This window comes from Dioscorea cayenensis, chromosome 14, assembly GCF_009730915.1.
Source record: "Dioscorea cayenensis subsp. rotundata cultivar TDr96_F1 chromosome 14, TDr96_F1_v2_PseudoChromosome.rev07_lg8_w22 25.fasta, whole genome shotgun sequence".
In the NCBI taxonomy this organism is placed as follows: domain Eukaryota; kingdom Viridiplantae; phylum Streptophyta; class Magnoliopsida; order Dioscoreales; family Dioscoreaceae; genus Dioscorea; species Dioscorea cayenensis.
Genome location: NC_052484.1, coordinates 4,770,948 through 4,796,175, shown reverse-complemented (window position 1 = coordinate 4,796,175; position 25,228 = coordinate 4,770,948). Strand labels below are relative to the sequence as shown.

The following is a 25,228-nucleotide window of genomic DNA, read 5'->3' as shown; positions in this document are numbered from 1 at the left end:
CATATTATTGAATAGACTAATGGTGATTTTTTTTGTTAAAGCAACAACTGGCAAGTGCTATAGAGCAGGGTATGAGTTGAGAATTGATCATCTAGCTTGCATGCTCTTACTTGATGTCACTGGGTTTGGGTAATAAGTTCACATTTATAACCATAGATTCATTATTACCATTATATTTAACAAAATTCAGACTCGGGACTTTTTGAATGCTTTATACTTGTTTTTTCACGGTAGAGCAAATATTATTGGTTTTGAGCATTTGGTAATAAATAAAAAATTTCTCAGACTTTTTCTTATTCTATAAATGGTTTATAAAAAACTTAGATAATAACATAAAAAAAAAATATTTTCAATCCCTATATTTTGCCCCATTTTCATTCAAAATGCAATTAAGTTGTCCCGGGCCTACTGTCATCCTATGTTGCCTCATCTACATGAAATATATTGAATATTAAGAAGAAAAAAATACAGGGACAAAAGAAATGGTGGTTAAAAAAAAACAAAAAAAGCTTCAACCCACCCACTCGGACCATGTCAAATGTAATAAAACCATCAAATTAATAAAAAAAAATACATCAATAAATTATTTTGTAAGAATGTCATTTATTTCTTTTTTTTTATTTAAGGAATGTCATTTATTTCTTACACAAATAAAATGGTAAGAAAATAAATTTTTTAAAAAAAAAAGAAAAAAAAGGAAAGAATGTTAGAAATCCAGCAGTTCATGTTTCTTGAGGATTGAGAGCTCAACCATCTCTTGATCCAGCGCAAGATGCATTTTTTCTCCAAATCTTGAAACCATTGATCCCTTTCTTTGATCCCAATCTCTCTTTCAGATCCTCTCAGACCCTCAAACCCTAATTCCCATCCTCGTCTTCCATGGATAGCGAGGCTGGCGCCGCCGGCAGCGGCGGCGGCGGTGGCGGAGGGCCTGTTAGGTTTCCGACAGAGGCGGCTGAGGGGCTGACGGTGCCGTCCTCTTCTGAGGCGCAGAAGGAGCGGGCGGAGACCGGTGAGAGGTTGCGTTTCAGGGTTGAGTTGAAATCCGGGGAGACCACCATCGTCTCGTGGAAGCGGCTTCTCAAGGAGGTTGGAAAGGGTGGCCAATCGCCCTCCGTGCAGCAGCCGCTTCCGGTGTCCCAGGACCAGGTTGGCTCTGGTGGTGCGGTGAGCTCTTGGCTTTTCATTTGTGTTTGCTGTTGTTGTTTTGATTCGGTTTAGGGTTTGCTTCGCTTGTTCTAGGGTACTTATTTCTGTGGCTATAGTTCTTCTTGTGCTTTTGGATTGTGTTCAGTACTTGTGGAACTAGGAAACAAGGAAAATTCACTTCTGTGAACCATGAAATGACACATTCTTGATTGTTTTTGACAATGCAAGTGTTTAGTTCTTCTAAAGATGACCTAATGTTAAGGAAAGTCTAGGGCTTATCTATGAAGGTAACAATCACAACATAATTTTTATGTTTCTTTTGCTTTTCATCAATGTGGAGGCATGATTCATGGAATACTTGTTTACTTTTTTTCGCTGTGAATTTTAGTTAGCATCTTGAAACAGCACATTGATGTATACTTTTGAAGTTGAATATATTCTTCAGTTTACTAAACTGTAAACCTTTGATTCAAGAAATTGTGATTATTTGACTTTGTTTTCTAGGTTCCTTCCATTGAAGGTGAAGGAATAGATGCTCCAACCTCCAATCGTTTTAATGCTGTTATTGAGAAGATTGAACGTTTGTATATGGTAAGAACTATGAAGTGTGCCATATGCCTTTATGAAATTCAACTATAGAGGTTACTTTAGGAGTCTAATCTCATTCCCAAAGTTCATTATTTTATGCTTTCTTCTATCCATGCGTTCAATCTTCTTCGTGGAGTCAAATGTTTGATGACTTTGTGCACTTGACATCTCATGAGTTCAGGGTAAGCAAAGCAGTGATGAAGAAGAACTTGATGGCATTCCTGATGATGATGCATATGACACAGAGGATTCTTTCATTGATGATGCTGATCTGGTTGGTGATTCAGTTTTGCATATGTTGATTTATTTTCGTGTAACAAATCCGTTGATATATTGAAGTGCATTATCTCTCCCACCTCCTTTTTGGTTCTCTTTTGAAAAATATAAACTTTCTCTGAAACTTACCTTTTTTGGCAAGAGCTTTATTTTTGGAAGCTTCCTTTTTAAATATGGGCATGTTTTCCTTATCATGGGCACATGGCATAATGGAAGTTGCAGCCCTGCCTGCCTGTTACTTGATACAGAAATGGGCAATCCTTTTTGAACAAAAGTAGAAGCTCATTGCTGCAAATGCACATTGCCATTTGTCCACTAGCTTACTGTTTCTGAAAGTTTAAGGTTAATTTTTTTTTTATCAAATTATATCTTTTTGTTCGTCTTTTTCTTATGCTTGGCTTATTGAATGGAATCTGTGGGAGAGATGGCTTACATCAGAGTTATGGTAAAGTTGATGACTCATTTTTTTAACCAAACTAGAAGCTTTACACTGAAAATGCATATCACCCTACGTCCATCGGTCCATGAACTTTTTATTTCTGAAAGTTGTGTTTAATTTTTTGTATCAACTTTTATGTTCTTGTTTGTCTTTTTCTTATGCTTAGTTTAATGAATAGAATCTGTGGGAGAGACAGTTTAAATCAGTGTTATGGATAAAATTGTTCTCAATTTCTTTTAACAAAAGTAGAAGCTTGCCACTGCAAATGTATATTATCATGGTCCATTACTTATTGTTCGTGAAAGTTTAAGGCTTAATTTTTTGCTTCAACTTATATCTTCTTGCTTGTCTTTTTTTGTGCTTGGTTTAATAAGTAGAATCTATGGGAGAGATTGTTTAAATCGGTCTTATGGTAAAAATTAGTGATTCAGTGGTATTCACCTAGATACGAAGCTTTCTAATGGATTAAAATTTGTTCATCTTTTATCTTTCATAGTCTCTTCTGTATTTAGTCATTGTCACACGGTTTCATTCCAACTTTTGAGAAGAATAGGTTTTATATTTTATGGAACAATTTACCAAAAAAACATGGACATATATTTGGTTTCTAATTGTGTTCTTCTAATGTAAAGTGCTTTATTAATTTATTTCAGGATGAGTATTTTCAAGTTGACAAGGCAACCACCAAGCATAATGGTTATTTTGTCAATAAAGGAAAATTGGAACAGATGTAAGTTCAATTGGTGGAGGAAAATGATTGCTTGGATGTGATTTTGAACTGTCTTTTTTATCATTTGTGCGAACATTCTTCTTTGTAATCCTGACTAAAAAAGTTTTTCTCCTTTGTAGTCATTACTGCAGCCTAACTCCTGTTTGAGTTTTCAGAATTGAATACTTCTAAAGACTTACATTAGTTATTTTAGGGTTTCTGCTTGCATACAATCAGGAAAATAGATAATTTCTATTATACCCATGTAATAACCATATTTCTTGTATATCTTTCCAACCATTGTTATTTGCTCATATAACTTTCTAGCCAGTAGTCAACTAAAACATTTTATATAATTAACAAACTACCCCTTATTCTTTTACCTGCCTCCATCTTGGGAGAGGGGGAAGAGAAGTTAAGCATCAATTGTTAATCTGTCCTTTTGTATTATTTTTATGTTGAATTTTAACCATCGGGGTGTATTAGCAAATAAATGAGCTTAATGGGGATATGTAAGCTGATATGATTTTTGCAAGGGTATACTAGCAATTACCCGCTTTTGTAGGGGTATATAAGCAATGTTGTCTTATTTTTATTGTATACTATGTGGAATTGAGAAACCTTATATGTTAGGGTATTGCTATTTTGTTCATTTGCCAGACTAGTGAAAGTTGATCCGACTTACAAACATATAAAGGAATTTACTGGGCCTGTGTACTATGCAACTGTCCAAGTGACCTTTATGAAAAACATTGACCAGGATGTATCAAAGATATAACACTGAAGCTAAATGTAGTAATAATCACATTCAAGCTCTTTGCTTTGCTTAGCTATAAGCTTGTCAATAGCTCAGTCAGTCGGGCTTTGTGTTATACACAAGATGGCTGGCTTACCACTGACAAATGTCCCTGTTCTGAGCACTTCAAATCCAGGCTCTTGGGCATACCTCAGATTGCCTTTTGTTTTGACACTCTGAATGTTCTGCCAAATCTGGAAAATTTTCATGTCTCATTGATGGGTATGATCAGGATTATATGTTTATTACTCTTCTTGCTCTGTGTGACAGTGAACCAAATTTATCACCAGATGTGGCACCAAAGAAACGGAGAAGAAAAGACTCAATAATGAGACATAACGGGAAGGATGGGGAGCTTATTTCAAAAGATCCTGTAAACATGAGTGACATGCGAATAAAGGCTACTGCACGGAGTATCCCATTGGAGGGAAAGAAATCATCGAGTACTAGGAAAGTTTTGACTCCCTTTGGTGAGCATTATCTAGATGAGGGACATCTCAAAAATAAACTTAAGACCTCTACTTCAGCTTGCAAAAAGAAATTGGCTGATCTTACCACAAATTCAGAGAATCCTTCACATATTAAAGCAGTACATTTTGATGTTTCATCACTTATACCAGGAACAAAGAATTTTAATAAGCAAAAATTAATTCCATCCAAGGATATCACTTACAAATCAAAAGGCACACGTGAATATTTTGATGGCATGTATTCAGCACCTCGGACGAAAGTTGCTAGTTCTCAAGTTGGATCTCACTCGAAAAAATTCTTGGATTGTGAAAATAACATTGACGCATCTGCTAGAGTAAGACACAAGGAGAGGGATGGACTTGGTGAATTTTCACTCCTGAATCCACCTGTGAGCACATACCCTATGCCAGTGGTGGTAGGCATTTGTTTTATTGCAAATCTTGATAGTTATTTGAACTGGATATTCAATTCTCTGTGTTTTGGTTTTCTTTACTGTCAAATAATTCTTCTATACACTCTTGTCACAACTCAAATTTCTTGACTCTTTGTTTTTGCTTATAGTTGAAAAATAAATCTGAAATGATTCATGGGCCATTTTAATCTCTAACTTGTAGGAGCATCATTTGCAGTTAGTTTGGCCTATTTATGATTTTGCTGAACCATCCAATATCCGTAGGACATTGTATATGTGCGTGAATATCTATTTAGGCATCCTAAAAGTTTTAGTAGGATTAAATTTAAGCACGGCTCATTATAACTTCAGACAAAAGCATGTTTTATTTAAAGCACTTTACATTTCAAATACCGCTGAGGTATTAATTTGTAACTTGATTTTTTTTCTGGTGTCTTTTTTTTCACTGCTTTAAGTCATTATTATTTATTCAGTTCATATATTATATCTCCATCTTTCCTTAAATAAACATATTGTCAACCTTTTGCAGCACCCATCATCCACACAAATAAAGGAAGGTTTTACTGTTAGATCAAAAGGCACAACACTAGAACGAGCCATTCGTGATTTGGAGAAGATAGTTGCACTATGTAAGTCTTATGATGATTTCAATAAAAATTTCTTTAAGAATTTTTGTTCTAAATAACTTAGAAATTCCTTTTCAAAAATATTTTTTTCAGGTAGACCTCCAGACCTTGACGTCCAGGAAATGGATGTTTCAACTCAGGGAGTCAAAAGGAGACTGCCTCAAGAAGTAAAGCAGAAGCTTGCAAAAGTTGCTAGATTATCGGTATTGTCCATTTGCATATTTAATCATGTTTACTATATGCATCTCTTTATTACTTCCTTTACAAGTATGTCAAATCGTGGAAATGCAAAATGCCTTTGTGTGTGTGTGTTTATGGAATCAGTTCAAGGTTACTGACTGAGTGAAGCTATTTGGTAACTGGTATTGCTGTAGTCCGTAAGATTGCTATTCTTGTGAGCAAAAATTAAAGAAATTGAATAATTGAATTTTACTTACCCCATTTTAAATTATCTGCCACTTTTGAGCTTTTCACAAGGATTAAGGTTGCTATTAAAGCTCCTAAAATATAGAAAGAAATATTATGATGGGACAATTTTACCCTTTCATTGGGATTATTTACTCTCGTTAATGCACACTCTCCCTTTAAGTAAACTTCATTAAATGAGAAGGACAAAATTGAAAAAATAACATAATTAATGCTTTATAGAATTCTTAAAAGTTACAGGTAATTTGAAAAAAAAAATTCCCTAAATTGACATAATTTGAAATGGAGGGAGTATGATCCAGCCGGCCTTCTTTTTGGGTATGCGTCTGATGAGGTATTAAAACAGTCTTTAAGTTTGTCTGAACCATGAAGGAAGAGGTGACTTTTGAATGTAGTTTGGTGAGAAATGCAATTTTGCAGCCATTTTTGGAACGCAGGTGCCATGGTAAATTGATTGTACGGAACTCCCTAGGAATTTGAAATTTCAGCCTCTTTTTAAGATGAGAGGATGCCTTTTAACTAGTTTTCATTATTAACTAGGTACCCTGCCATTTTATGCATACTGATTGCCTGACATACCGATTATGTTTTGTAGCTTGAAAAAGGTGCAAGCTTTTTAAGCCAACTAGTTTATCCAAATGGCCTTTAGATTCATTAAATTGAAGATATTATTGGCTATGGGAATCCATATTTTGACTTACAAAGATAGGTGGCTCTAAGAGTGAAGTTATAGGCATGGCCATAGAAGAATTTTTCTTTGCATTTTGGGCCTATGAAAGAGAAGCTGATCATTAAGTTTGGGCTGGATGGATGGTTAAATTCTTAGAAGTCAGTGTTGCACTGATTCTCAATGGAAAGGAAATGTACTGACAAGGGGTGTTTCTATGATTGTTGATGAGGGTAGGGCTTCTTGACTAGAATATGGTTTGCCAAATGTGACAATTTTAGCTGCACTTTTAGGTTAGGCAGCCATAGTAATTCATTTCTAGCATTTAATCATTCTCCCGCTTAGGCTGGGGTTTTGTCTTTCTGTATGCTTTCTACAATGGTTGCTATCTGGCTAGGGCTTATCTTCCATTTTAAGGAATATTGGCAGTAGTCTATCTTTTATGTGAATACATAAAGCATGAATAAATTAAATTGATGGTAATGATTAATCTATCCTTTGGGTTATTTCATGCATATGTACTTCCATCATTCAATTCTTGCTTTTCTGCCTTACCTCCTTAGATATTACTTGTTAGGTGTTTTCAACATGTCTGCCTTACAGTGATTTCAGCCGTTGCACATTTATGTTGATGTTACAGGCAAGCCAAGGTAAAATTTCAGAGGATGATTTGATAGATCGCCTTATGGGTATTCTTGGCCACCTTGTACAACGGAAGACATTGAAGGTAACATGCAGAAAAGTAATTTCATGCAGTGAACGGACTGCCATTGAATGTTAGGCTCTTTGAAATTTTTATGAAATTAGTAGAAAAATAAAACTACTACTATAATTGGGATGCATTAAGAATTTATTACCATTTAAAGGTCAGGATGCTGATGGTATATAATTGGGATGCATTAAGAATTTTGTTTGATATCAACATAAAATTTTTGTTGATTTACTCACTGTAGTTTGTCTGCATTGTAGAAGCAATTTCCTATTAACAATAACTTTGCTTATGTTGACAATAATAGAGAATCGCAAGAGAAATCAAGATAGCAAGAAGACAACGCAAATAGACAATATTTATTAGATTCAGTGATGTGCTTATGTCGTTGGGAGCAGAGCGGCTATATTTTTTTTTTTATTGATTGAAAAATGAGGGTTACATGAATTTATAGATAAAATCCTACATGGTCCAAATTACAAAATTACCCTTGTACTATACCGTGAGGGTGTTGCTTCTGCATTCCCAACCCATCCAACTGCGGCTTCCCTAATGTTGCAGATGCTGTTGTTTCGCTCGGTCCCCCTTCCTACGCTACACTCCGTTGCTCCATTCCGCTTCACTCTGCCATTTGCATGTTTACTTCTGTGTATGAGTGATATACAATAATCTTCACTTTGTTGAATATACCTTATAGGAACTAATGTCACTTGTAAACGTACATGCACATGTCGATCAAGTAATATAGAGTATTAGGAAATAAGGGTTATCGATCTAGGAGAAACTAAAGATTGCAAATACTAATTTTAAAGTCGTCAATTAACCTAGTTAAAGTTGTGGGTGATAAATCTAAAACATAAAGTAAGAACTAAAGAAAAAGTAAAATTACAGCAAGATAAGTATGAAAGAGGGGTGTTTGGGTATAGACTTCTCTTAGGGATTTGTCAAGTTTTGGACAAGGTTGCATAAAGTTTTGCAATGCAGTTGAACCAAAAGAGTTCCTAACTCATGTTGTCCTTTTTCTCAAGGCGAACTATAATTAGTCCCATACTGTGTTGATACAAACTGCCATGTGATTGCAATACACTCAGTGAACTCTATCGAGAGAAAACACGGATTCAGTGAGTAGTTAATCCCTTTCTTGAGAATATTGACTCTAATCCCACACAAAACTAGCTTGGAATCTTTTCCTAATACTTGTTCTCTACGATTGCATTACACTCGGAATGCTATGTCAACTCGCTCGGGAGAATCACGAGGAGAGAAATTATCAATCCTAAACTGTCGTATTTCTAGGCGAATTTGTGATCCCCTTCAATTTTGGTATGTCTATACTAGGTGGATCTTTCGATTTGACACATAAGTACAACAATCATGAATCCTCGGCTTTCGCTACAATAGAATTTAAGACAATTAAAATCACAATTGAATTCTACATTAATAAATTGCAATTAATCAGTCAATGTAAAAGCTCCAAAGTCTACAGTCAATGTCAATAAAAAATATAAACCTTAGGTTCTACTCATGCCCAAACACCAAGAAATTTAGTTTCCCATTAAAAGAGAACTACCATACAATCTAATCAATGCGGGAAAAGTAAAAAAAAAAACATTGAAAACTCCTTTAGATGGGCCTTACGCCTTGGCTTACGGGCGTAAGTATTGCATGGAAATCCCTCTGTCTGGTAGTTACGCTCTCGTTTACGGGAATAAGCATGTCTGCAAGGTTCTCTAGAAGAGGCTTACAATGTAAGTAGTTACCTTAAGGGAACCGTAAGGTGTTCTGTTTTGCATGCTCTTTTGTTTTTGATGTTGGGAGAGCTTTATTTATTTATTTATTTTTATTCAACATTGCTTCTTGTAACTCCCTTCTATTTATTATACATTGTCCATGACCTGAAATCAAATTTTACACCATATTAAACATTGTCTTCTCAATAAACGTCATAATACATGCCGATTAAGTGTATACAATAATATAAAATTGGGTTCAATTATACACTTGTCAAATTCCCCAGAGTTAAGTTTTTGTTTGTCCTCAAGGAAAAAGACACATTGGAAACCAAGAGGAATAAGCACATGGGTTCAATTTATTGAAATTGGGAGTTCCAAGATTAATTGGGAGAGTTCAATGCACAAATACTAAAAATTCCGAAGTTTGGACAAATAGTTCAACTTTATTCAAGATTATTGTGTGTATAATGCAACTTTATACTTTGCTTCTTTCAACCCACAAGACTTTTATAGCAAAAATTTTACATTTTAACACTTTCTTTTCTTTAAGGTGGCAGTTTCACACTACTTCCAAATTAGGTTTTTTTTTTCCTGGGGACTCGAAGAGCAATTTCCACGCTAAAAAAAAAGTAGTAGTTGTTTCCACTTATTTTCTAAAGAACGTAGTTTTCACTCACCCAAAGAGGTAGCTCATAATCTCACTGGGGCATACACAGTATCCGACTTATCGAGAGTAGAATCACACATCTAAAAGGATAGTTTTCCGTCGTTAACTATTTCTTTTTCATGTAATTTCTTTTTGTGAATTCAAGAATTTTCGCAGTTATGACAATTAATTTTCATGTGCTTGCAAACTACACAAGGTCACCATAAGACTAAGTCAATTTTACCAGGAACGGTACAACCCCCTTGAAACCACGAACTGGATCATGCGATCCGGATCATGGTTTGTTTGAGTTCCGGGGACGTTAAGAATGGGAATCGGTTCCATGAAGAAACGATCCAAGAAATTGAAGAAATTAAGGGAGCATGGGTTTGAAAGAAAGGAAAGGCAATGCTTTTAAACTCAAGACAAATGTAACAGTGTAAGAGATTGCCGGTGGCCATGAAGATTACTGGTGCCACAAGGCACAAACTGCTCAAATGTGCAGGCGTGAAGCTTAAAGCCACCAAAGAGAAGAAGAGAAGGGCTCCATGAGTTGCTCAAATATGAAGCTTAAGCCTGCCAAATATGAGAAGAAGAGAAAGGTGCCACGAGTTGCTCAGATATGAAGCTTAAGACCACCAAAGATGCGAAGAAGAGAAGGCTAAGGCTGATATTGGGCATGACTTGTGATTGTATTTGTTTTTTCATAGAATTTCAATGGTTTTTTTAGTATAACTAGGATGTATAGGAAGAATAAAATAGGTTGGAATGAAACAAAGAATAAATGGCAAGGGAAGAGAAAAAAGCAAGAGCAATTCTTTTCAAAGGCTTGCAGTGGGTAGAAAACCAATGTTAGGAATGTTTAAAATATTATAGTAGTGGTGGTAAAACCAATGAGAAAAAAAGTGAAAAGTAAGTGGGGTGGAAAAATCGAGAGTCCAAGTTCCAAAACAATAAACATGGCCATGGTGTAGCTCGAGCCTATGCCTTGGTTCAATTATGAATGCCATTAAAGGTACACAACAATAATAGTGCAAAAAATAACCAACCTTCAAAATCTCTAGAAAATTAATTACGGGTTAATGAAAACTAGTATTCTTTCATCTCCTAATAGAAATTTTTAGCTTCTTAGGCTGAGAGTAGAACACTATTTCTTTTTTACAAAGAATTTTATTTACAATCCTAAAACTATTCTGGAGCGTACCATGACCCAAAATATCCTACCAATTAAGCCTACCCCCTTCGTACCATAAAATTTTCAAGCTAGGTACCAAGGTCCTGTTTTTGTACCACATACCGAGGCGCACCACGTTCCTGGTAACTTTGGTCTAAGTCGCTACAATAGGGAAGTTCAATGCGTCAAAATAGGCAAGTGATCAAGAATAAAGCAAACTAAAAACAGAAGTGAAAAATAAACATTTCAGCATATGTTCACCCCTATAATATGAAACTCCTATTAATCATTTAAATGCACCCTCATAGGTCAACAATTTGGCATATGAAGAGCTTGGATAATCCTAAATCCTCCCTTATATTTAAAATTCTTAATGTATGGAAAAGTGCATAAAAAAAGAGAAAAATACAACATATATGGGAGAGAGAAGGAAATCAAGTAGTTCCCCGATTAAATTGAAGTTGACAAAGTCCTTGCACTGGCCACGGTGCATTCTTGTTGTGGCTGAAGAGTCGGGATACACTGAAGGTCAAGAAAAGACCGAATGAATATCCTCTTTAATTATAGAGGGTGGGAGTTGAACTAACTTATCTTACGCGGGAAAAGAAAGGTATTATCGTTGAAGCAAACAAAATAAACCATAAAAGAAATAGAAAATAAAAGCTACTAGAAGTTCAAAATGAAAAATAATAATAGCAGGGCCAACCCTTGCTATAAAAGAAATATACAAAGAAAAAGGAAATTAGAAGTACAAATAAAAAAGACAAAACAATAATAAAACTAATGGTTGGCGGTGTCGGTAGGTGGCGTGGAGTTGGTCGATGGATGTGGTGTTGGTAGTGGAGTCAATTCCGGTGGAAGCGGGACCAAATGCGCCAAAATATCCCAAGTGCGGGCGAGGTCGGCCTCGATCCGCCCTTGGGACGTGATGATGATATGTTGATCCGCTTGGATGGCCTTTTGCTCAGCTTGCAGTGTCTCAATATGTCCCTTCATGGTTTGGAGAGAGGATTGACGTTTGGGAAGTGCTCGGCATAGTGGTGGTGCGGTGGCCAAAGGGAGCGATGATTAGCTGTCGCACGCCTCATCCTCAGTCCTTTGAGCCATCTTCGCCACGATCCTCTAGCTGCTTCGTTGTGCTACAGGTGAGGATGTAGCGGGAGCCTCGGTGCACCACCATCCCAATGAAGCATAAAGTATCGAACCTGAGGGATGCTGTACCGCTAATGATCTTTTGCCCTTCATGTCTCCCCATGCCCGGATGAGTTGCGTTGTGTATAGGGGAGCGAAAACACACTGAGGCGGGCGTGTTAGTTCTAATGCATAAGAAATATGCTAGCACATAACCCAAATAAACAGGGTGACACTCGACTATATTGTGTAGGAAAAAAGTTGTTGCCAGTCCACCATGCTGGTGCTATTAGCTTGTCCTGCAAAAGAGCGAGCTATCATTGTATGAATATACCTATGAGTCGAGCGGATGAGGAATGAGGCTTTCGTGAGGCCCAACTTGCAGTTGTGTCCACTGCTCAAATAGAGCCACGCTCTCGCTGCAGGCATCTCTGGCGGGATGTCAATAAGCAGCTGCTTGTACTTGGGGGGTACTCGTGAGGTTGGTGTCATACAACCCTATCAGCAAAGCGAACTGTGCATAGCTCTAGATCTGGTGCTCACCAAAAAACTAGAACCATATAGCTTTGGGTCGATCAAACCCCACCAGGTCTCGATTTACCTTGAAGGTGTTGAAAACCTCCAAGGTCGTGCCTCTGTGGGTTTGTTCCTCGATTGAGAAGAGGTGGCTCCATCCGTCGGAACACAGCGTCTCTCGCACTTTTTCCTCGAGCCCAATTAAGCAAGGATTTGCCAGTTCACCGTGTGGGACAGGGCAAACCGTGCTTTATCTCAAGCAGGCGTATCACTCTCAAAAGTGTGGGGCGGAGAAAGCAAGTGTAGAGGACATCGCGGTTATAGAGGGACCAGCGGTGTCCGTCTTGGAGGTTGAACCCTTGTTCCTTTCCTTCTTGGATGGGTTAGATGTGGTTCTCTTTTCTCGGGTTATCTTGTAGAAGAGAAAATACGGAAAGTTAGTTTAAAAGATATGAAATTTTCTCAAAACAGTATTGCTATGGCATGCTTACGGGTGACTTACGGTCGTAAGCCTCGGGGGACTGCCTTTACGACAGTCCTTACGGCCGTAAGAATTGAGCTTAGGCCGTAAGCACCCGTACTGTATAATAGATCTCAAAATTTTACAAAAGTTTACTTGAAACCACTCTAGATACACTGCATACACAGTATAGAACTTTTTCTACTATAATACAAACGACCCATTCACAAGGAAATTGACGAATAGAAGTATACCTTAGGTTGAGAAGAAAACTGAGGAAAGTGACACGCCCCAGCCCCAAAGTTGGGCCCGTTGACAGAACGGCCGCATCCAACAGGGCTGGGTCGCTCTGGGTGCAAGGCCTCTGATCTGGGATCTAATCAGCGTTATCACCAACAGGCAAGAAAGGAAGTAGAAATACAGGAACACAACAAATAAGAATAAACAGAAATAATTCGAGTATGGGCTTTGGCAGCCCTACAGATACACAATGTGCCACACTTAGCAAACTGAAAACAAGAATATATATAGAATACAAATCTCGCTCACACGAAAAAATACTACAAGGTCTACAATCTCAAAGTTCAATTATTTCAACAAGAAACAACTACAGAAATGAGACCCCGGTCCTAAGCTTATTCTTCACATGTAAAAAGAAAATCATAGAGTACGTGAGCCACAAGGGCTTAGTAGGATCACAAAAATAACAGAAAATATAATATCTAAAAAATTGCAGGTAATATAGTCAAAAATCAGACAGAGAATAGATAATATACCTATAAAGATATAATAACAGACAAATATAGGAAGTCAATAAACAATCAAAACGAAATTAGAATATTGAATACACACAGAAAACCAAAGTGTACATCTCCCTTACTAATAAAAAAATCAACAGCTCAAGGACGGATCTTCGATTGTGAAGTCGGAACAGACTAAATATTAACCGCCGAAGCCGAATCTTTGATCGCAGTTGGAACGGACAAGCATGGCTGGTATCTCTACTATTGAAAACATGTGCACATGACTAGAACTTACTCCTCCTAGTTAGGCAATTTGTAGGAATGGAGATGTACTAAAAAAAATCACAGAAAATACAGAGTACAGACAGTGAAATACCGAATAAATCAGTTTACAACTTTAAAACATTATTAAAATAAATAACAAACAACATAATAAGAATATAAATAACAATAGGATAATAATAGAGTTATACAAATTAATAATTTTTTAAATATTTAAATATCTAACGATACACTAGTAATACGTAGTTATAAGGGTGCGAGAGTCTACCTGATCTGGGAAATACGGTGTCTAAATCAAGCTATGCCTGCTATGGCTTCGGCTTCTCCTGTTGCTGACCAGCTTCACCCGATCTCTTGCCAAAGTGAGAAGAAGCAAAGGCGTCGAGAAATAAAGAAAAAGAGTGGTGAAGGAGATGCTGTAGCCAAGCCTTACTTCCTCTGTCCTTCACTTGCTTCTACTCCCAAAGCTTTATAAAGCTTGAAGATGGCAGCTCAATTATTTCAGCTCAAATATTGCTCCAACAAGCCAACAAGATTTGCAATTTTTGGGTGTAATTGACAATTACGCGGGGTTTAATTTCCAAGAACTTTCCAACTGGATGAAGCTTGCTGGGGTTCCAAAACTTAAGTCAAAGTAGTCAAAGAAAGGGGCAAATATTACAAAGTGCGCGGTAAAGAACTCTAAATTAAGGTCCTGACGCATTCTAAAGTGCTCAAAAGAGGTAGAAGGGAACAGGAGGAAGAACATGGGATGGAAGAGGGTTGTCGGTGATGAAAAAGGAAAGAAAATAGTGAAAATGGGCACCAAAGGTCGCCGATGGCTCCTTAAATCCTAGCTGCTTACGGGACCTTACAAGCGTAAGATCGTGACTATAAAGCTCTCTGACTGTGTTATATCTCCCTAGGTTACGTTTGGAAGGGAGATGAGGGGTGAAAGGGGTGGTAAGGGTTCCATCTTCTTTACAACCTAGGTTACGTTTGGAAGGGATTTCTCATCAATGGTCTGTAAAGCTTTCTATCTGTCTTGAACGCTCATTTTATGAGCATAAGCCACCCTCGTAAGGTATCCTGGGATATATGAAATGGGTTACGGATAGTAAGGCTCTCAGTATAGTTTAATAGCTGCCTTATGGGCATAAGGTAACCCGCAAGATACCCAGTAAAATTTTGTTTGGAGGTTATGTGCCGTAAGGGTTTCTTTGTCTACCCATATTGTTCTCTAGATGACCCTTATGGCTCACTTTACGGATATAAGCCACCCGTAAGTTACCTCAATAGTTTGTGCTTCAGTACTTGGCGGGCCATAAATGTGTTTGTAAGGCTCTCTATCTGCCCTTTACATAGTGGGTTATGGATGTAATGTCGCCTGTAACCTTCTCTGTAGAGGCATTATAGTCCAGTTTACTGGCGTAAGTAGCTTGTAAGCTATCCTGGAACATGAAATAAAGTTCCCTTTATTCATACATGAATATCTGAATACAAGATATGACATAGAAAGCATACAATGAGCACTAATGATCTTAAACACAAGCAACTGAAAATAAAGAATGTGATGCAGGCGAGCAAGTTATTACAAAAATATTAAAGGAAACAACTAAAAACTAACAAACAAAAGTATGAAAACGCTTGGGTTGCCTCTGAAGAAGCGTTGATTCTTCGCCACTAGCTTGATGTACCTGTAAAGTGCATGCTAGGTGGTTCCATAAAGGAATATTCTCCCACCTTGTTGTAAGTTTCCCTATAGTAACGTTTTAACCTTTGTCCATTCACTTTAAAAGTGTCATTCTCAGGAATTGATATTTCAAACACACCGTGGGGAAGTACTTGCGTGATGCTAAAAGGTCTCGACTATATCGTTTTAAGCTTTCACGGAGAAAGTTTTAGGTGAGAGTTAAACAATAGAACTTGATCTCTTTTTTGGAATTCTCTCCCAGGCTTAAACATTTTGTCATGATAATTCTTTGTGCGTTCTTAACACTCGGGAATGCTCATAGGCTAATTGCTTTCATTCATCAAGTTCATTTAATTGGAGTTGTCACCGCTTCCCTGCTGCTTCCAAATCAAAATTAAGAAATTGAGTAGCCCAATACCTTGCTCATACTGAATCTGTCCAACACCTTCTCAACATTATTTCGTTGAGATAATAACAGCTTTGTTGAGCTTCTGTCCCTATATATCTCCATGCCAAGAATCTTCTTGGCGGTCCTCGAATCCTTCTTATCAAACTTTTTCCCCAAGAAGGCTTTTAATTCAATCACATCTTGCATATTTTTAGCAACAACCTACATATCATTCACATATAGTAGTAAAAAAATAATAAAAGAACCATCATCAAGGCTCATAGCATAAACACAACATTCATACTCACAACGTCTGTAGCTAATCTAAATCATGTAGAAATCAAACCATCTATACCATTGTCGTGGAAACTGTTTCAAACCATAAAGCAATCTCCTCAAGCTACAAACAATCACTCTTGTCCATGTTCAACAAAACCCTAGGGTGCTTCATATAAATATGTTTCTCCAAATCACCATGGAAGAAAGCTGTATCTCACATCAAGCTACTCTAAATGCATGTCCCAACAAGCTACCATTGGCAACACCAGTTTTATAAATGTGTGTTTGACCATCGGAGAAAATATTTCATCATAATCTATCCCTTTCTATAGTGAGTACCCTTTTGCTATTAGGCGAGCCTGGAAATTTTGCCTTTTTGTTCTAATACTGAAGGCTTTCTTTTGTGTACACACTTGCACCCTATAGCCTGCTTTCTTTAAGAAGTTCAACTAGCTCCAGGTTTTGTTTGTGTTAGGACTCCATCTATTTCACCATAGCACCAAGCCATCTATTTTTATCCTTATTACTCATAGCCATGTGAAAAGAACTTAGATCTTAACCACTAACCATGAGACCAAACAAGCCTAAATCTTCAAAATCATACCTGGTTTGCAACTTTATTGTGTGTTTAGGTCGTTTTGTGATGCTACTTTGTTGTTGACCACCATCAGACATTGATTTTTATTCTGTTGAACTTGAATTTCTAACCTTTTCAACATCTTTTGCAGGTGGTTTTAGTTCCACTTCCACCTATGCCACTTGTTCTCTGATTTCCTCTGAAATTTACGCACTTTTACTGTTGTTTTGCTGCAACATAAAGCTCATTAAATACTGCATCTCTGTTGATCACCATCTTCTTTACTAGTGGGTTCCATAACTTTTTTTGCATAGCCCAAGAAAATACACCTTTTTGACTTAAGATCAAGCTTCTATCTCTCATCATCAGGAATTTTCACATAAGCTGGACAATAAAAAACTTTTAATCCAAAAAAATCAATATCATCATTGTTAACACTTCCTTTGCAACTCTTCCATCGAAAAGGCAGGTGATGATTTTCTTATAAGGTAACATACCATACTGCTTCTGCCCAAAAACTCTTTGGAAGCCCTATATTTAACTCAAACACCTTGTTTTGCTATATACCGATCCATCTTTTTTGATATATCGTTTCTATTGTGATGTTTTTGCAAAATGTGAAGTTCCTTTGAATACCATGCTCTTAACAAAATTTCCGGAACTGTGAGTCTGTATATTCGGTGCCATTATTTGATCTTAGACTTGATTTTTCTGTGTGTCTGGTTTTCAACCTCTGCTTTTCACATCTTGAGCTTAGTAAAGACTTTAAATTTCTGTTTTATGCAGTATACTTACTCTTTCCTTGAAAAATCGTTAATAAAGTGATGAAATATTGAGATCTACCCAATGACGGCTTTTTAGTTAGACCCCTTACATTAGAATGCACATAATCAAGAACGCCCTCAGTTTTGTGTTTTCCTCCCTTGAATTTCAGTCTTGAATGTTGGACAGAACGCAAAACTTACAGAAATCCAGCTTGCAGCTATTGAGTCCTTTCAATAACCTTTTACGAAGTAGAGCCATCCCACTTTCACCAAGATGACCCAAAGTGTGGTATGGAAGTGTAGTGTCATGTTCTGATTCTACAATTACAGCTCCACCTACAATTGTATTCTCTATCAGCTTGTAGATATTTCTTTTGCTCGTTTTTTTTTCATCACTATCATTTCACTTTTACTCACCCTACTGTAGTTCTCATCAGTTTTGTAGCCAAAACTGTTCACATGCAAAGTACTTAAAGAAATTAGATTCTTTTTTAATTTTGGAACATGTTTGACATCGTAGAATGTTTGAACGTTCATTATGCATTTGAATCTTGATTTTCCCCTCTCAAGCAATAGCATATGCTTTGCCTATATAGATAAAATCAAAATCATATGATGTGTATGAATCAAACCAGTCCTTGTTTGGAGTCATATGAAACAAACATCCGGTATACAAAATCCATGTATATGAGGGTTGGCATGATGATACTGAAAGCAAGTCCCTGTTGCTGCAATCTGAATCACTGTTCTGAATGACATTAGTAGATTTTGATGAATCAAATTTCCTCTCATCAATCTACTTCTTCTTGCTTGGACAATCCTTTCTAATATGTCTCATCTGATTATACCGATAACACTGCATAGGCTTTCTGTATCTGGATTTCAACTTGGAATGCCTTTTCTTAGAACCATCGTTTCTTTGCTTTCTTCCACATTCATGGTTCCCATTCACGTAATCCTTCGGTCTGAGGACCTTCAGCAATATTTTGTTTTCACTGATTGTGGGTCAACAAAGCTGTAGGGATCTCATCTACTTTGATTGTAACTTCCCCATGTGAGTGTAGTCACCAAATGCTCATATGAAAGCAGTAAAGGACACAAACAGATCATAGCTTTGCTTTTGTCTTCAATCTTAACTTCAATTCTTTGCAAATTACTGACTACGTGATGTTTGGTAGAAATATGATTCACCTCAGTGATATTGATATATAACCTATCGTTCACAGAAAAAAAAAAGAACGAAAGAAAGAAAGTTGTCATCGATGCATGATACTTCTATTATATTTATTCGTTCATGTATTTATTTATTTATTTATTTATTTATTTATTTTGACCCTTATCTTAAATTCTTATCTGCAATATACATTACACTGTGTTTCAGTTTTTTTGAATTCTCAGAATGATATATGCTATCTTGATACATTGTCACAGAGAAATATGAAGGAAATGGTTGAATTAGGTTTGTCTGCAAAACAGCAGAATGCTGACAAATTTCAAGAAATAAAGAAAGAGGTCAATGAAATGATTCAAGCACGTGTCTCAGCCTTGAAGCCCAAAGTAAGAAAATGCATCAGTTTCACGGATCTGTTGACTGCTTGTTTGTTTTAAGTTTCTTTTGAAGTTTTAATGGCCAACAATTTATTCATCAAATTCCGTAGTAGAATTATGTGAATATTAGAATTGCTGTTTACAACCATTGAAAGTCCCAACACTGATTCCAGTTTTTGTGCTTGAGATGTTCCAGCAATGCCATGTTTAAAACAAGAACTAATTTTACTGATTTGCTGTTTTATAAACAGGTTACTGAACAGCAGGGTGGTTCGACTAATGATTTTCAGGAAGCTTACATTAATGATGGAAAGAGGGCTCAAAAAGGGAGACATAGCATGGATAGAGCATTAGAAGACAAGATCTCTGACCTCTATGATTTGTATGTCGAGGTAAAAGATTCCCTTCGTATTGATAATGATAGTGTGGCTTAGAAAGGGGATGAGAAATATTTTTACAATAACTCTGCTTATTGATATTTTGGTCTATAGTATTTATATATCAGAGCACTAAATGATGTTTGGGATACTGTATTTCATGCGAATGATGACTGTGATGAAAGAAATAAGAGCATGAGAAAGGCTGTCTAGGGTTAAAAGAGAGTCAGTGAAAGATTCATGCAAATAATCTTAATAGGAGATCACTTAAATCATTCTCATTTTGGCTTTTGGTTTTATTTCCCTAGGCAGAGGGACAGTGAAACCAATGAGTTGCAGTAGGTGGTAGTTTCATACAATATTTGCTATTTTGTGTGGTTATTGAGGAGTCAATGTGGTGGCTTATGAAAAGTATATTTTCTGGTCTGCTTAGAGTCTGTTTGTATTACTAAAACTGTATTGATTTTATTAGTATAAAATAAGTTCATAACATGTTAAGCTTTAGCTATAATTCCCTGGCTTCTTTTATTTCCTTGAATTCCCTGTCTGTGTGCAATCCTAATTTAGTGGGACTGTGTCCAGCTTGACATGAGAAATATCAGTTTCTTCCATATTTATCACTTGTAATCTGAAAGCAAAACCTTATGAGGAAGAAGTAGGAAAGATGGATAGAGACGGTTGAAGTTAATGGTAGGTTTTTTATGTATGTTTTTAATTGTCTAAATGGGGCAAGCAAGAAGTGTTAATGCCCCAGTCTGTGAGCCCAACTTTTAAGAGCAAGACACGAGAGTTAACAACACTTATCATTAGTGATTTGTAAGTAAGCACGTGAAAGATAGCTAGTTTTGGGAGCAGTTTCACAAGAGAGAATTGGAAAAGCAAAGCTTTTTTTACGGCTGTATTTTCTAGTGTTCAGAATTTTTATTATTAAGATGTAAATTTAAATTGTCTTGTTGTGATTATATGGTATTAATGTTTGATTTAAACAATAACTTGTTTAAATTTACTTGTGGTTATATAACATTTTATATGTTTAGAATTCTTTGAAAATAATTTTACTAATTTTAACTTGATTATGATTAAAAAAATTAGCTCAAGCCTCAAGCCTATATGAGCCTAGCTTGAGTGAGCAACGCTTGAAGTTAGCCCGCACACTCAGGCTTGGTGTGCTTACACTTTTATATTTTAGAACTAGTCCCATATTTTTGTGGTCAAGCGTTATTTGAAAGGTTTTTCCTTTATTATTTGATATCCAATTCATAATTTAGATATTTCATCAATTTCGAAAACATCTGGCATGTGCCTTCATATGTATTACTTATCATTTTGCACAGGGAATGGATGAAGACAAAGGGCGTCAAAGTAGGAAGCTTTATGTGGAGGTAATGAACTCTTCTTTTCCCATAACTCATGTTATTTAGTATAACTTTATACTTAGAAGCCTATCATATTTGTAATCAATTTTTTATGAACTTGATAAGTCACTGAATTGATCAATTTGGAAAAAATTCCATGAAATTGTTTTATCTGCTAAGAAATTCCATCTGGATTCTTCACTGACCAAGTTTGTTTATCTGCCCATTTTAAAGTGATAGTTTTATTTCTGAATGCTGGAGTTATTTTTCTGTCATCAGTTGTTATTGATTTGATTGTCTTTAATTGACAAATCTATCATAAATTTCTATTGTCTGAATGCATAAAAATAATATTCATTTGGTGAAACATTTATACTCAAAGAAATCCGCATGCTGTACTCCAGATTGCAGAGTTGTGGCCAAATGGTTACATGGACAACCTCGGAATTAAAGAAGCTATATATAGATCTAAGGAAAGGAAGCGAGCAATGTACAACCGACAAAAGGTCTTACACTCCTTGCATTTCATTGACTGCTCATCTTTTTCTGTTTTTTTGAATTTTTCTCTTTACCTTATGAAACAAGTTAGAATTTATATTTATGCTGGCAACAAATCAAATGGTTACTATTGGGCTCTTACTGGTTTTTTATTATACTTGGATACGATAACAACTACTAATATTTAATCCTATCATATTAAGTGGTTGGCCATTCAAAATTTCTATCTTCACATTGAGCCAACCCTATGCATATGCATTATCCTTCACTTGCCCTTGACAACACCACCATCTGTTTCGCATAGTTTTAAGTTACAGTTTCATATTTGGTCTTACTTGTAATACTTTTGGCACTACCACAACCATGTATCTTTCTTCACCGGGTGCTACTACAAGTCTAGCATGAGTATCTTCACTGTTAATCTTGTGCTTTTATCCATCCCACCATTCTCATGTACACTAAGGTATATCTGTTGATACGTTTTTTTTACAGCTCAATATTCTTTGTCATGAAGCATAATAGGTCTAATGGTATCTTGCACATTTTATCTTCAGTCGAATAGTGGACAGTGCAATCACAAACCTTTAATCACAATTATATACTTAATCTGCACGGTGCTATATCCGCCTTTCTGTACTTACCCTCTTAAATAACTGACCAGGATACTTGTGGCAATCAATTATAGGTATTTTCTGTACAATAAATATCACAAAACATAATGTGTTTTCTTTATATGGAACTTAAATGCTGTATGATCAATTTCGGTTTTGCTTCATCTAGAATATGGAGATTCTTAGTGTCTCCAAATTTTCTAAAGTAATCACCCAACATTTTCAAATATTTTAGTTTGATTTCTATTTGGATTGTGAACAATTTGTATTATTTTCAATGATTGTTGGTCAAGTAATTGTCTATCACATGAAATTTTTTATCTGTGTGATCTGATTCTGGTTTTACCTGCATAGAATTTCCAGTTTCGCATCGGTTCTGCTTAACAGTCTATTCTTGTGCAGCTGTTGTCTCTGGCGCTATTATCCCTTTCCAAGTGGGAAGGAAAACATTCTTTTTTAGCTCATCGAGGAATCTATCTTGTCACTTCCTTTCCTTGTCCTCTGTTCATGCGCGCCTTTTTGCTTGTGGTGGTTTGCCATTCAGGAATCCTGACAAACCACCATTCTCACATGCTCTTTTTTTGGTTTATTTCAGGCTCGCTGTGAGGAGAGGATCAAGAGGAAAAATTTGGCTTCAGCCATGAGAGTAGATGAAAGCAATCTGAATGCTCAAGTGCGGTCTGTGCAAGAGAGACCTGCCATTGATTCCTCAACTCCAGTTAATGTCTTGCTAGACAAGCAAATAACCGGCCAACCAATGAGTGATTCCAGCAATCATTGCGGTTCAAAACACTATGAAAAGATAAGAGGTGATTCCAGCTTGGGCACAGAGGATGCGATCAATAATGCGAAGAAAAAGAGGCGGCCGGACTCTGAGCGAGGGGACGTATATTCTCACCCAGTTATGCTCCCCCAACAAGATTCTAATGAAAAGCACAGACGTCACAAACACAGTGATGATGATGCAAGTTTGAACAAGCTCCCTAAATCCAAATTTCCGTCACCTGTTCCTCCGAGTAGTAATGACAAACAAAGCTGATTATTGATTCACCAACTCATGGAAGTTTGTGGTTATAGTTTCTCAGCGTATTTGCCTCCTCCTTGAGTTTGGAAGTCTAAAAGAACAAGAAGTCACTGATGATGATAGGCTTGCTGCATGTTCACAACCCATCTGCTGGATGACTAGAGGGACAGTTGATTTCATTAATGCTAACAAAAAAAAAATGGCAATAGAAGTTATTAATCTGTGATTCAAGTGTTTTTGTGTAGTCGTAAATAATAAAATGTATTTAGTTGTCTTTTGCTTCGAATATTTCATTAGAAGCTACGCCACCATGGCTGAGGTGGCTGAGTGTATGTAATTAGATACATTGCAAATTACTGCCGAGATAGCGTTCCAGATGAAAAGTGGGCTATCACTTGTTGGGTTATGTAACGCTGTACAGCAGACATGTATCCTGCCTTTTGTTCTCATTTCTGAGAATGCTGAGTTTGCATTGTTTGTTTTTTTGGTTTTGTGGGTGTGCTCAGTGTTTGGATTGAGATAAAATGCTGTAAAAAGAAAGGAAATTTTTGTTAAGATTTTGTCTGACAAGAACAGTAGGAACATCAAATGGAGAATTTTAGAATTATTTTTACCATTTTTGTTGCATGCATCATTTTTATTTTTTATTCATCTTTAATCAGGCATGTTTTTTTGGAATTTTATCAAAACTTGATGAACTGAACACCCCTGCAAGGCTGCAACCTCCCCCCTACAAGAGTTGATATTTCTCCCCTGGAAGAGTTGATACTTACTCTTCCCTTGTCATGTGCCATTGTTTATTCAATCATAAAAAAACAATACCCAAAAACGTACTCAATGCCTACTTCAAATAATTGAAGCTTTTATTCAATCATAATAATAACAACAACAAAGAACTCTAAATAACCAGAATACAAAAAGACATAAAAGAGAGAAATATTTAATAGTTCAGCTTGTTGGGCTAAAATCTCAAAAAGAGATCACACCCTTCAAAAAATAGGCGTATGCTGCTTCAAAGTGGCGTTCACACGGTATTCTTTAGTAAAAGGCGAAAGAATAGTTCGCTCTGTGCACACCACGCAGCTGCGTGATTTCATTTCTGAGCCTTTGGATGTCATTATATATCCTCGCCCCTGCTGTGACCTTTACCCCTACTTCCGATGTGGGACTAACATTGGTATCATCATGTTCTGTCTATATATATCTATAAACTCTATATAGTTATTAATTATATATTTTTTTATATATATCTATAAACTCTATATAGTTATTAATTATATATATTTTTTTTTAACATAAATGATAAATCCCCCCCACCATATTTTGATTTTAAAAATAGATTAATAATAATAATAATAAATAATAATAATAATAATAATAATAAAAAACAATGTGTTAAGGGTGTGTTTAAATGAAGGTAATAAATATGATTATAATGTAATCATTATCAATAGTAGTTAATATTCATGTTTGAATGCAAAACAGTTAGAATTAGAATGAAATATTTATGGAATGAATAGTAGTACCGTAGAGATATATTCATTCTGCCAAGTGGCGGAATTAGGACCAAACCAAGAGCGGTGGTAACTTTAATTTAAAAATTATAAATATTTTAAAAAATTATATTAATTCAAACTTAAAATAATAATAATTAATATCTCAAAAAAATATACCACTAACGATTACCATAAGATGAGATGGGAGTTAAATTATTTGGTCAAATCCAATATAGTTTTAATTTAAATATAAAAAATTATATTAATTCAAACTAGAAAATAATCATAATTAATATTTTTAAAAAAATATAACATACACATACCACTAACGACCACCACGAGATTAAATAATTAGACCAAATATAATCTAGTTTTTAACTAGTTTCATAAGACTTGCAAGAACACAACACTCAACAAAATAAAAATTTCTTCTAAAGTTATTTTTTTTTAGAATTTAAAGATTTTATAAAAAAAATATTAGAATAAATTCACAATTGAGTGAAGTAGCTTGTTACGATAGAATTTAAAAATATATATATACGTGATATGCATTATCATATTAAATATAAATATATTAATATATTACTATAGTATGTATATATGTCATATATATATATATATATATATGACTTATCAGATGGGGCCAAGGGGTGCTTAAGCACCCCTTGACCTCCTTCTTCCGCCAC

General features: G+C 35.9%; 1 protein-coding gene and 1 non-coding gene across 3 annotated transcripts; one reads left to right on the top strand and one right to left on the bottom strand.

Annotated features, from left to right (window-relative positions):
• Positions 1–675: 675 nt before the first annotated feature.
• Positions 676–23,527, top strand: LOC120275442 (ubinuclein-1-like). Of its 2 annotated transcripts, none has more exons than XM_039282014.1 (13): positions 676–1,167; positions 1,654–1,740; positions 1,919–2,011; positions 3,106–3,182; positions 4,228–4,843; positions 5,370–5,469; positions 5,560–5,669; positions 7,200–7,286; positions 19,065–19,190; positions 19,433–19,573; positions 20,893–20,940; positions 21,318–21,419; positions 22,425–22,760. In XM_039282014.1, the coding sequence occupies exons 1-13, from the start codon at positions 880–882 to the stop codon at positions 22,626–22,628; spliced, it is 2,079 nt and encodes a 692-aa protein (XP_039137948.1). In that variant the 5' UTR covers positions 676–879; the 3' UTR covers positions 22,629–22,760. The 2 variants fall into 2 exon arrangements, with proteins under 2 accessions (XP_039137948.1, XP_039137947.1); XM_039282013.1 differs by having other exon boundaries at positions 679–1,167; positions 22,618–23,527.
• Positions 23,528–24,009: 482 nt separating this feature from the next.
• LOC120276577 lies at positions 24,010–24,132 on the bottom strand. Its single transcript, XR_005541292.1, has one exon. It is a non-coding gene; the product is annotated as a U5 spliceosomal RNA (small nuclear RNA).
• Between the last annotated feature and the right edge of the window lie 1,096 nt (positions 24,133–25,228).

Bases quoted from the DNA above. Each gene is read 5' to 3' on its own strand.
- LOC120275442 (XM_039282013.1), top strand. From the start codon at position 880: ATGGATAGCGAGGCTGGCGCCGCCGGCAGCGGCGGCGGCGGTGGCGGA. The intron at 1,741-1,918 runs GTAAGAACTATG...TCATGAGTTCAG, and splicing joins AGATTGAACGTTTGTATATG to GGTAAGCAAAGCAGTGATGA. The intron at 19,191-19,432 runs GTAAGAAAATGC...TTTTATAAACAG, and splicing joins TCTCAGCCTTGAAGCCCAAA to GTTACTGAACAGCAGGGTGG.